General features: G+C 44.3%; 1 protein-coding gene across 5 annotated transcripts in view; it reads left to right on the top strand.

Moving 5' to 3' along the window:
* The window catches only part of LOC136427640 (GREB1-like protein), a 58,595-nt gene that overhangs the window by 38,773 nt on the left and 7,164 nt on the right, over positions 1-12,658 (top strand). For all 5 annotated transcript variants that reach the window (XM_066416670.1, XM_066416671.1, XM_066416668.1 and 2 more), the window contains 11 exons: positions 25-211; positions 979-1,150; positions 5,031-5,167; positions 5,659-5,998; positions 7,098-7,228; positions 7,590-7,816; positions 8,061-8,676; positions 9,221-9,326; positions 9,691-9,961; positions 10,224-10,354; positions 12,356-12,520. In XM_066416670.1, the coding sequence (XP_066272767.1) occupies positions 25-211; positions 979-1,150; positions 5,031-5,167; positions 5,659-5,998; positions 7,098-7,228; positions 7,590-7,816; positions 8,061-8,676; positions 9,221-9,326; positions 9,691-9,961; positions 10,224-10,354; positions 12,356-12,520 (2,483 nt within the window). The remainder of the gene's footprint in view (positions 1-24; positions 212-978; positions 1,151-5,030; positions 5,168-5,658; positions 5,999-7,097; positions 7,229-7,589; positions 7,817-8,060; positions 8,677-9,220; positions 9,327-9,690; positions 9,962-10,223; positions 10,355-12,355; positions 12,521-12,658) is intronic.

Genomic DNA, 12,658 nt, shown 5'->3' with positions numbered 1-12,658 from the left:
AAATTTTTGTGTCTTTTGCCACAGGTGTCCTTGTGGACTTGGGTATGGAGACAGCTTCCACCGTAGACCAGAAGGTGGATCAGTACGTGATGAAGTGCGACAGCGTGGCGGAGAACCAGGCCAAGTTCGAGTCCTTCGTGAAGCACGTCCGCCAGCACCCCTACACGCTGCATGTGCTGATCCAGGACCAGGCTCACGTGGATGTCAACAGGTCAGTATGTTCACTCTACACTGTATATACATTTGGCCTCCGTCAGTCAGTATTGACCCTGGTAAAATCCTAATTCTCAGCAGCCCTACAGCATCGACTTTGGCTAAACAGCCCTATACGAGAATGGCAGTCTCTGCCACATAAATCACATCTGTAAGCTGACTCAGTTCTGTTGGCAAGTTCATTTCTGCGGATCCGCTTTTCTTCTGCACTGTGCATCAGTCTGGCTTTTCCTGATTTCAGCTGTCTGGACAGCCATTAGGCCCCCCCTTCCACTAGAAAGTGACTGTGCAGCGACCTCACTGAGACCAAAATTGGATTTGTGTAAACCATTGATTTCAGAATGAAAGACAACAAAACACAAAACTTTAAGAATTGTTCTTTATCTGTGAAATTCATAGAGCAACCTGTCGAATCTTAGGTCGCTCAGCGGTTGCAATACCCCCCAACTTCTAGTGAAAAGTGGTGTTAGTATCTTTTTGAACTGTTGGTTTCTAGGTCTTTAGATTTGAGGAGAGAGGGAATCAAACTAGACAACATATCTGACTCAGCTCTGTATGATTCTGTTGACTCTGTTGATTGCAAAGCTGATCGGTATGTTCTGTCAAAGGATTGTTTCCGTAAAAAACAACTGGTGAACTATACAGATGCATATTAGGTGACAAGGGAAAGCAAAATCTACCAGGCAAGAATATCTAAAGTCTGATAGATCAGAAGTACGTCATGTAAATTGAGAACTCCAGTTGAGAGATGGTGTTTTGTTTCAGGCACTCTGCTGGCAACATGGGCTTGGCTGACAGGAACATCAACTGTAAGGACTTTGCCGATGCACCCAACCTGCTGACAGTGCAAGTCAGCGCCTCCCCCTTCTCTCTGCAGACACAGAAGTCCAGGGTGACCCCCCACAACGAAGTCTTCTGGCCCAGCAACATCAAACAGGTCAGCAAGTCATTCTTAAAGAAGGTCCGGTGGACCGTTCTCACAGTGTTTATTTCTTTGTAGAAACATGTAACTGATAACATAGCATTTGGGCATAGGATTAAATCTTGTGCATGTAAAAAAAAGTAGAACCTAAGCTTTGTCAGTTTCTTGACATTTCTTGTCTCAATAAATTTTACTATTCCTTGTATATATATAAACTCACTGTATGCTTTTCCCTATATATCTACAATGTATTTGCAATCAGCCCACGGGTATGAACTTGCCATAAAACGTTCATATAAGTAGAAGGCCAAAGTTTGGGACATTCACCAATTTTGACACAAACAGTGTTCTTACCTTAGACCTTAGATCCTCCCGCAACTTTGTTGCATAGGTCAACTTGGCTCCGGATACTTCTTCTCCAAAGGGTGCGGTCTTGTGCCGCTACTGCCATGTCCTCCAGTGATTGTAATCCCAGCTTCTTCCCGTCGTTTTGCAGTGTTCGCCTAAGAGTGACCTTAGGCCGTCCTCTTGGACGTGTGCCTTTCGGTTTCCAGGTCATGGCAATTTTAGTCGTTCTGTGCTCGGGTAACCTCCACGCATGTCCGGCAAAGGTTAATCTTCTTTTCATTACAACTGTGCTGAGTGGGGGGACTTTTGCTCTTTGCATGAGCTCTTCATTTGTAACATGGTCTCGCCATGAAATGCCGAGAATTGATCTCAGACATTTGCGTTGGAATGTGTCTAGAGCTTGTACTGTCTCTGTGGTGCTTTTCCACGTCTCGCATGCGTAGATAGCTGTCGGTACCACAATGGACTGAAAAAGCTTTAGCTTTAAGGGTATGCTGATTTGTTTAGAAAGCCAGATTTTCCTTAAGTATTGCCACATTCCCGTGGCTTTACCAAGGCGAGTTTTGATGTCCTTTTCTGTGCCACCGTGCCTAGTAATAGTACTTCCTAGGTATGTGAAACTGTCGACATACTCTATTTGTTGGTTGTCAAGTAGGATTGGTGTAGGGTTTTCTATAGTTGTCATGGCTTTTGTTTTTTCGCCGCTTACCCTGAGCCCAATCTTTCCACCTATGTTGGCTAGGTTGTTTGTGAAATTTTGCAAATTCTCACAGCTGTTGGCCAGTGCAGCTAAGTCATCTGCAAAGTCAAGGTCGCTTAATGTCCCCTCGCCAAAGGTTATACCATCCCCTGTCTGTTTGGTTTTCTTCATCAAAAAATCAATAACAATAACAAACAGAAAGGGAGACAGAATACATCCCTGCTTGACTCCTGTAGCAACTTCGAACATAGGCGTGGCTCCTGTTTTTGTTTTGATACAACACTTGGAGTCTTGGTACAGGGATTTGAATATATTGATGTATTTCTCAGGTATGCCATACGATTTTACAATCCTCCACAGTGTGTCTCTATGCACAGAGTCAAACGCTTTACGAAAGTCAATAAAGTTGATGGCAAGTGGTGCTCTGAACTCATGCGATTGTTCGATTATGTTGCGAAGGGCAAAGATCTGTTCGATAGTCGATCTTCCTTTCCTAAAACCGGCTTGCTCTTCTCTGAAAACTGTATCGACCTCGTCTTTGAGCCTGTGTAGAATAACACTACAGAAGACTTTACCTGGTACGGATAGTAGGGTCACCCCTCTCCAATTGTTGCAGTTGCTAGGGTCACCTTTTTTTGCAAGTTTAACTATGAGACCATGTCTCCAGTCATCTGGGACCGTTTCAGTCAGCCAAATTTTATTAAAGAAGTGTGTTAGTTCATTGAGAAGTCTTTCACCACCATGTTTGAGTAACTCTGCAGTTATGTTGTCAGTCCCTGCTGCCTTGTTGTTTTTTAACCTTTTGATGGCTGCCTCTACCTCTCTTTCTGTTATGGGTGACTGGTCTACTTCAATACTGTTTATTATGTCACTGTCCTCAATTTCTAACAGATCTTCTGGTATTGGCTGATTCAAAACCTCCCGGAAGTGCTCAACCCATCTGGCATCTTGTTCCTCATCTGATGTTAGGACTGTACCATTTTTGCTCTTTATGGGCACTGCTGTAGTTTCTTTGCTTTTAGAGTTGGTTATGTCTTTTACAATGCGATAAAGAGTGCACGAGTCATTCCTGTCTGCAGCTTTTTGTGCTTCTTCTTGTTTTTCTTCTAACCACCTCTGTTTGTCCTTTCTACATGCTTGTTTAACACACTTGTCTAGGTGGCGGTAATGGGCATCATGCCTCTGCCATTCACTGTTTGTTTTGGTTTGATCCCTAACAGACTTTGTTGCTTTGCGTTCGTCAATAAGTTCCCAAGTTTTGTTAGAAATCCAGCGTTCTCTCTTGGTACCTCTGCGCCGACTAACCTGTTTCTCAGCGGCTTGGGTAATGACTGTACTTATGTTTTCCCACTGCTCTTCTATGTTTTCACTTCTCTGTAGTGACTCAAGTCTATCTTGAATGTCAATGTTGTATCGTGTATTGACCTCATTTGAGGATTCCAACTTCCTAACGTCAAAAGGTCTTGGCATGTTGTTTTGTTTTGCTTGCTTTTTAAATTTGATTCTAACTTTTCCAACGACCAAGTTGTGATCAGAACCGATGTCGCCCCCCCGGTAGCCGCGAACGTCAAGTAATGCTGACCTCCATCTGCGATATATATGCAGATATAATCTATCTCGTTTCTGGTACGCCCGTCTGGGGATGTCCATGTAGTTTTGTGAATACGTTTATGTGCAAAGAATGTGTTGCCCACACTCATTCCTGCTACGCTAGCCAGGGTGATTAGTCGACTGCCATTGTCATTTGTTGCTTTGGCAATGCCATAAGGGCCAATACAGCTTGGCATAGCTCTTCTGTCTGTGTCAATTTTAGCATTGAAATCTCCTAATAAAATTTTGATATCATGTCTGTGGACACTATCAATCACACTTTACAGTTGAACATAAAACTCGTCCTTGACATCAGTACTGTTCACTTCTGTTGGGGCATAGATCTGGATAACTGTCACTCTTGCGTGAACTGATTCAAATCTGGCAGTTATAATTCGGTCACTAATGGGGTTCCATGAAATAAGAGATTTTGTTGTACTATTGTTCAACATTATACCAACGCCTCTTCTGTGTTTGTCTGGCGACTCAGGATCGTTTCCAGAATACAAAAAGGTGATATTGTCCTGATTATGTCTGCCTTTTCCTGGCCATCTGGTTTCACTGACACCCAAAACATCTAGACTATAAGAACTCATTTCCATCATTAGTTGTTCAAATTTACCAGTTTGCTGTAATGTTCGAACGGTCCATGTTCCAATTCGAGTGATTGTTTTAGCAGTGAAGATCGTTCCTTCCCGAATCCGTCCCGCGTTTCCATCCCCAACACTCCCCGTCATACTAATATGGCAGTAGTCGACCAACCTTCTCGAAGTTCCGCTCGCCTTGTCGCTTCTGCAGCAGGAGTCTTTTACGAGGCAGGGTTGCTAACCTTGCGCCCAACCGCCAGTGCGGAGATGGTACCTTGGTTGCGGGTCCAGGTCACTTCCAGTAGTAGAACAGAGGAAAAGTTTGCGAACTCAAAAGTAAAAAGGTGGGAGGGGGGCGTACGCCCCACGGTGGCTTATCTGAAGATTTACACTGTCTAAATCGAACAAAACCAAAAAATGAAATAAGGGAGACTTTAAACCCTATCTAATATGTACAATGAATCGGTTCTGGTCTTCCGATGGCTACTTAGGTCGGGGATTAAGATGGATGGTATCCCCAACACTAAGCACTCCAACGGAAGCCGCCATGTTCGGTCGTGACGTCACCGCATTGACACAAACAGTGTTCAACATGGAACAAAGCCTTCTAAATCCATTAAAGAAGGCCTTCTAAGATGTCTTGTACTAAGCTTGGTTCTTCTTCCCCCAGAACCCCAATGTTCCCCCTGAAGACACAGTGTACTTTGGTGTGAGTGACTACTGTAGAACCGCTGACTGGAGTAACCACATGCCTGCACTGCGCTCCGATGATTCCTTCGAGCAGATGTCTACTTCTCTTCTGGCCAAGTAAGTCCTGCTCTGCTTAATCAATATTATACAACCTTTAAGGTCTTATGGTAAACATTTAGTGGACAGCAATATTTCCACAGAACAATACTGTAAATCACTTCAATATAGCGGCAGGAAAATATAGCGGTTGGGGGAAATGGAGTAGGTCACGGCACTTAATTTTAACAATATGAACAAATTTGAATATTAGTGATCAAATATTAGCGATGTTGAAATTTTAGCGGTTGACAAGTGACCGTTAAATTAGCTAAAATTAAGTTACAGTTAACAAATCAAGAATTACAGTAGCAATGAGGCCGACTGTGTGTTTGTAAAAAATTCATTGTTTCTCTTCTCTGTCCTTCATTGTCCTTTCCAAGTCCTTTCTTGGAACCACACAGATTTTTTTCATTCTGTACTTGAATCTTACATTGCCATGAACTTACAGTAAAGTGGCTCAGAAATCTTGAATCTCCCACAGAACTTTAATTTTGATTTTTTAATTTTAGGTACCCCAAGCTGCACAGCATGGTGATTCGGACCTACATTCTCGTCCGCCACTACTCTGCCGCCCTCATGACCATCGCGGGCGTCCCCGGCGCCCAGGAGATGACCACCACGGAGACCCTCAACATGCTGCAGGACATCGTCAACGCCCCCCTGACCAGCGCCAGCGGACAGGGCAGCATGTTGCTGCTGCGCGTTCCGTCCATCCAGCTGGCCATGGTGGCGTACGACAAGCTACACAGCGTGCGGGACAAGCTGGGGCTGCAGTACCGGTTCGACGTGATCCTCAGCAGCGCAAACACCGACCTGACCCTGGAGGAGTACTTCCTCAAGAGGATGCAGGTAAGGCGTCACGTCCATTATTAGTCTTTTAATAATAAGTTTATTGCAAATTCCTGCCCGAAGGCTAATTGCAAACAACATACATAGAATAACAGGGTACAAAATAGGTATAAAAGCGACTAGACTGGACTATACAAACGTAATTGTCTATAACTAGTGAAGGGTTTGACTTCTCTTTTGTAAACAATGGGAGACGTAATGTCCCACCTTTTCTAGAATTTGTGGGGTTTTGGTAGTTGAAAGAAGAATGGTCTTTTCTTTTTCTGTAAGCTTAGAGAATTTCGGATAGATTTTAGTGGTCTGAATAAACAACTCATTTCGTGCAACATCATGAAATGAACAGTTTGAAATAAAGTGTATTTCGTCTTAATCAATGTTGTTGCAAGTGCTCTAATGTTATTGTAAATGTAGATGCATGTGTTAGGTTTAGCAAGTGCTCTAGTGATGATGACTTCTAATGGAGATCCTTGGAATAAACTGTAAACAAACGTTGTTTGGTTTCTTCTTGCAACTGAAAAGTATTTAAGGCTAGTAGTGTATGATAATGATGGTTTTATTCAGCACTAACGGATGTACAGATTAGCAGGTCCCTGAGAATTGGACCCTGAATTGGTCTGACATTCACACTTCCAGTATATTACATTACATTACTGGGCATCTAAAATTATTCATTATTGTCTTAACTGACTGAAATATGTTAAAAGCTTCTAAAAAACTTAGTATACTGATTGTTGCTGAAACTAAGCATGAAATAGAGTCTAATTGCTCAACTACTGTGGCATGGCAGCCTTGAAAAGGTGACCCCTGCAGGGGTACACCTGTTTCATCATGCCATCCATTTTTATGGAGAAGTTTGATAAATAAATACTGACCAGTAATTTGGATGTCTAAAGTGTCATTATCACATAGCCAGATGGCGTCGACCAATCAGAAGCATCCATTGCCATAACACACCCGTGATCATCATTCCTCCCATTATGTAGAGGATAACACACCCGTGATCATCATTCCTCCCATTATGTAATGATTACTCTATGAACCAAGTAAACCAGGCTTGGATTTTGGTAATATGATTGTGTAATTGTTGTGGTTGTTATAGGCCTGGCGAGGAGAGTTGGACAACCCTGAAGGGAAGTCGTCCTGGGTCCCCCGTACCTACTGTGACCTGGATGGCCTGCCGTGTATACTCATCCTGTGTGGGAAGGATCCACTAGGCGAGACCATGCCCAGGTAAGTGCATTAAGGCTAACGTAGCTTCTTATTACATAACAGATTCCAAAGCTATGCGTAGTAAATGAGGTTGAGAGACAACTTTTTTTATGGTAAGAAGATACAAAACTGTCTAATTCCCCAAAATATCTCTACCACAGACTTTATCTTTGTCAGTGGTTGGGTCCCTTCCTTGCAAGAATGAAGCTAGACTGGCAGCATGTCAGAGGTGGTAGTGTCATGAGAAAGTTGGTTTTGCCACATAACACCCAAAGAACCAGTTCAAGGTTAACACAGGGAATGTCTGCTTGTGGTCTGTAGGTCGGGTTGTTGAGTCATGAACCATCTAGTAATGTCAGGCTCTGCATTTACCCATGTTTAGGTCTCTAAAGTACTGTGACCTGCGATTGGTCAACCATGGTCATGTGACTCGTGCCAGCCTGGAGCAGGAGATTAGCCTAGGCTGCCGCTACATCAGCCGTGACGTCGTCAACGAGCCAATCACGGTGTGCGACATGAGTGACGAGGACAGCCAGAGCGACAGTGAAATGGACAACGAAGAAGGCGAACTACAGATAGACACTGATCGCCCTCAAAGCAATTCTTCAGGTAAAAGAAGTCAATCTTATCAACAAGTTCATACTGTCACAGAAACATAAGGGGTTTCTTTAGGAACTAATTTTATTACAAATGTACCATCCCTTCCCCTCAAATCCTACAAATATTTTATGGTGTTTTAACAGTCTCTGTATTTCACCCAGCTAACACGTTTGATAATGTCTTGATAATATTACATCATTTATTTGGTATTAGTACTAGTATTTATTTGACACCTTCCCCGATGTTTGAACAGATGTGCAGCAGACATCACCAGGCTTCTCAGGTAACCAAGCTCAGCACCACAACGGTTCGGTCTCGGACCCGTCCAGGAAGACTCCCAGCGAGAATGTCGGCAGGTCGTCCCCCGACTCGGCCCAGGACAGCGGGAAGGAGTCCCAGGGCAACAGCGTCCCCGAGACGTCGCCCCAGCAGCCCCGGGCCTCGGTCACATCTCTACAGGGCATGGTGGAGAACTCTATAGACATGATCTACGGGAAAGACACGGAAAAGAACAGTAACAGCCATGACAACGGGGAGGACGGGGATGCAGACCTGCCGAACGAACCGTCCGAACAGCGGGAAGCTCCCATGGCCAGCGTGAAAAGTTCTGTCAGTAAAGAGAACCTCCCCACCACATCTACCTCATCTCTGGGCCAGCCCAAACCGTCGGCGAGCAGAATAGCAGGGTCCTCCCTGCTCCCGGTGACGATCATCGTATCAAAGACTGCGTACGATATCCTAAGACCGGATCCTCAGGGAAAACAGCGGCACATCTCCTTACAGCCACACCCTGACGTGGGGTGGATCTGCCCCCTCAGGCCCATGTTGTTAGGGGAGGTCACCAACGAAGTGCAGTCAGCATACTACAGGTCAGTAGGCACCTCTCTGTTTGTCTCAGAAAGGGATCGGTGCGTAGTAAAGGAAAAAAAGGAATCAGGGCTTTTTGAAAGCAATGCAATGGTACAGATTCCTAAATGTGAAGGAACATGCCCCACACACCTCTCTTATATTTTTATTCACTTGACCTCATAAGACACTTTTATGTTAAAATAGTGTACTGTAGGAGCTGTAGTACTGTACTGTAGTACTGTACTGTAGTACTGTAGGAGCTTCCTCACTAAGTAGCTTTAAAGAACGGTTGCAGTCAGATATGCAAAGACTAGGTGTAACAGACCGCTCGGTGTAATATGACCAGCTGCTGCCACGCCGCGTGCCTGCGAAGCTGGTGTGTTACGCCTAATGGCGGTTATACCGGCTATATAGATACAGATACAGATACAGAAAATTCATCATTTGATTTGTACAAAAGATGTTCACCAGCCCTTACCGCTGAGCTTTTGAAAATACCCAGATATAGGACAATGTTTTGCTGATCAACATTACAATTTGACACCCACCTCTTGTGTTTTACAGACAATGGACAGAGCCTCTGCAGCATCACATGGACACTGACAACAAGGGTGAGAACAACCTGCCAGTGTTCCACCCCCGACGACTGCTACTTAGCGGACCTCCACAGGTACAGTACTGCATTCTTGTTTTTGCTTTATTTCTCAAATTTGTGAAAGTGTATTTTGATAGATTCTGGACATACCAACCAACCTTACTTGTTTGTTTGTTTGTTTGTTTAAGATTAAGAGTAGATGGGAAGACGGGTCAATCTAAATCAGGAAAGAGGGGCGCTGTGCCCTCTTGTTTCAGCCCAGCACCCCCTTGTCGAATTCAGATTTTAGCTTAATATCCAGCATACAGCCTTCCCTGATTCTTCCATAAATACATAGAATTCGCTCCCTCGCCTGTGTGTACTCCCTCTTGTTCAATTTTTCTAGAAAAACCCTTGGGGAAGAGAACACTTGATGGAAAGTTCTACTTTGTTCACACAGGTTGGTAAGACCGGTGCGTACCTGCAGTTCCTACGGGTTCTGTTCCGCATGCTGATCCGCCTGCTGGAGGTGGAGGTCTACAACGAAGAGGAGATCAATATGGACCACGAGTCCCCGGCCGTCAGCCTGGTGTTCAACGAGAACCAGACGACACACCTCACGGCCAAATGGCCCGACTACGAGTTTGTACGTAGCATGCCGTTCGACGCCAACCTCCACGAGGGCAAATACAAGTCATGCAGTCCTGTGTACGCTGGTGCAGAGAATAAAGGTAGGGCACAAGTTTGGATATAACTTAATCCATAGCTTGTGTAACTATGGATAGAGATATCAATGCTGTTGCTTGTTTGATATATTGGTATTGTATCATTGTGGCTACAACAGATTTTGTTATATAATGCCATAAAGCAGATTCAAAAGAGCTGCTAGTTAGGTTTAGTATTTCTCCCATAACATAACAAGAGTATCACTTTCCTAAGTTTGATGATGTTCAAAGATTTGTTGTTGATTGCACGTCTCACTTTCCATCCCAGATGACAGTCCAGCTGTGAACACGGACTCCCGGAGACCCACCATGTCCATCATGTTGTCCAAGTTCAGTGCACACAACAGTTTCCACCACTGTGAGCACTGCCACCACTACATGGAGTCAGTAGCACCGCAGGTTAGTGGACTGGTCACACCGTGTTACTGAAGTCAAATGTCACTGGATATTACAAAGGAGTTAAATATCTTGCAGCTCATACTGTAAATGCATTTATGTTCGCGTGGTTTTTATTTCGCGCTAAGGCAAGAATGGAGTGTTTGCGGAGGTTTTCAGTTTGCGGCAGCGCTATAGTCACATACTGCTACAGTATTGGACAAAAATGTTCGCGATGGTTTTAAGTTAAGTTTGCGGTGAAACGATCGCCGTGAAAACTGCGAACATAAAACCACTGTGAACATTTCTGCATTTACAGTATTCATTTTGGCTGTGACCTGCTGTATGTAAGTATCTGTAAGTGTCAGACAACCTGTGTGGATTTAAAGATCCAGTAATTCAGAGCTCAACATTCATTTTTGGGAATACAGTCAAACCTGCCTAGGCGACCACCTTTTCAACGCGACCACCTGGCCATGACGACCGCTTTTTCTCGGTCCCGAAAATTTTCCCCATAGGCACAAGCATTAAGCTGCCTGCCCAAGGCGACCACCTGTCCAACGCGACCGCGACCGCCACGAATTGGGACCGCACAGACCACAATTCCTGCCCATGGCGGCCGCCTAATTTTCGATCAAGCGTGCGGTGACATCGGATCATTTTGCTGTCGGATTTCACGGAAATGTTTTCAAGACTTTGAAGGACGAAAATAAGGACAAAAAGATATGGAATAGCAGTGTTATAGCATAGATTCGTCCATGAAGTGTTTTGATAAAACGTTCCCCCAATAAAAATTGTAAAAAGACAAATGTTTGTGATGTTGTCGTGCCTATCGTAATCTTATAGTTTACCGCGAAGTCCGGTCGGTTTAAACTCAATTTTCAAAACGAATACGTAGTGCATGGCGTCAAAAAGTCAGATTTCACAGAAATTATTATCTATTTTTGAATTGTCAACAAAAATGTCACTGTGTCTTACTAAATTCCGCCGAAAAATGACTTCGCGGCGGGCAAAACATCGGGCGAGAAATGTTGTTCCTTGGTCCCGACGCCATCTTGGATTTGGCGCGGCTCGGATTTGACGTACCGCTGACCTTTCTGAAACACGATGCTTTTGTGTATGAACATTTGTGAATACTCTAGTTATTGATGAAAATTGATATTCTTTTTTTCTTTTTATTTCCATGAATCTCACAAAACTTTATTGGACGCTGTGCGTTCTGCTGCACTGACTTACCTTTCCATGCGGTCGCACAGAGCTTGGTGGCGCGACGAAATCACACCGTTCCGTTTTCATCTTTAGTTGTCAGATCGAAAACTTTTTTGACCCTTTTATCCATCGGTCGGCGCCCCAAAAAAGGCTGGGGCCAGCAGGTGTTATCTCGGGATTTGTCTTAGGCCTTAAAACTTCGATGATGTGCGTGTGTGTACTATTTAATGTAACGTGTGAATGCGGGAGGGCGCTGCGAGATTATCGAGGCAACCATTGTTTTGTAGTCAAAATTATGACGAAAATTTGTACACGATGTAGCGGTATACAATTATTACAACGATAACGGAAAATAAAATTTTTGTAGGATCTTTCTGTCAATGAGAATTGAACCTGGTGGGGGTCATGCTGTCTAAATTCACATAATTTCCATCCATTTACGTACTGTATTTGAAAACCTCGACCTGGAAACATGTGAGTGGAATCCTCTTCATGGCGACCACCTGTCCATCGCGACCGTTTTTGCCCGGTCCGCCGGGTGGTCGCCTTGGGCAGGTTTGACTGTATGTGAACTGAAAAAAGAAAAAAGATTGGGAGCACAACATAGAATAAAGTACAATGTAGAATGTCAGAAAAACGTAATTACAAACCCTACTGCACTTCGATTTGTAATTCTTGAGCTAACTTTAAAATTTCAAACAAGGAATACATCTTAGTGATGAGGTACTATCCAGATTGTGAGCTGTGGATGGTTTTGTAGTTCTGACACCTGTCACTAGAGGGCGCTCCTAACTGTACTTCCCCATGCCTCCACAGCAGAGCCGTGAGTCCAGCCTCTACAGCTTCACCTTCCCGTCTGCCGTGTACGGGGAGGAGGTGCGCCTGCACTTCATCATCCCCCAGACCCAGGAGAAACACTTTGTGTTCAGTAAACAGGGACACCACCTGGAGAGCCTCAGGCTGCCATCACTGGACGATGTGGTAAGGAAACAGGTCATGCATTGCCTGGGGCTAGGGCTGGTCCACAGTAAAGCCTGTAAGGCTGAGATTGGTCCACAGTAGGCCATAAAGGGGTGGGCTGGTCCACTATAAGTTACATGCGTGGAAGAATACATTTCT

The sequence above is a fragment of the Branchiostoma lanceolatum genome, chromosome 2, assembly GCF_035083965.1.
Source record: "Branchiostoma lanceolatum isolate klBraLanc5 chromosome 2, klBraLanc5.hap2, whole genome shotgun sequence".
Classification (NCBI taxonomy): Eukaryota; Metazoa; Chordata; class Leptocardii; order Amphioxiformes; family Branchiostomatidae; genus Branchiostoma; species Branchiostoma lanceolatum.
This window is presented reverse-complemented; position numbering and strand designations above follow the sequence as displayed.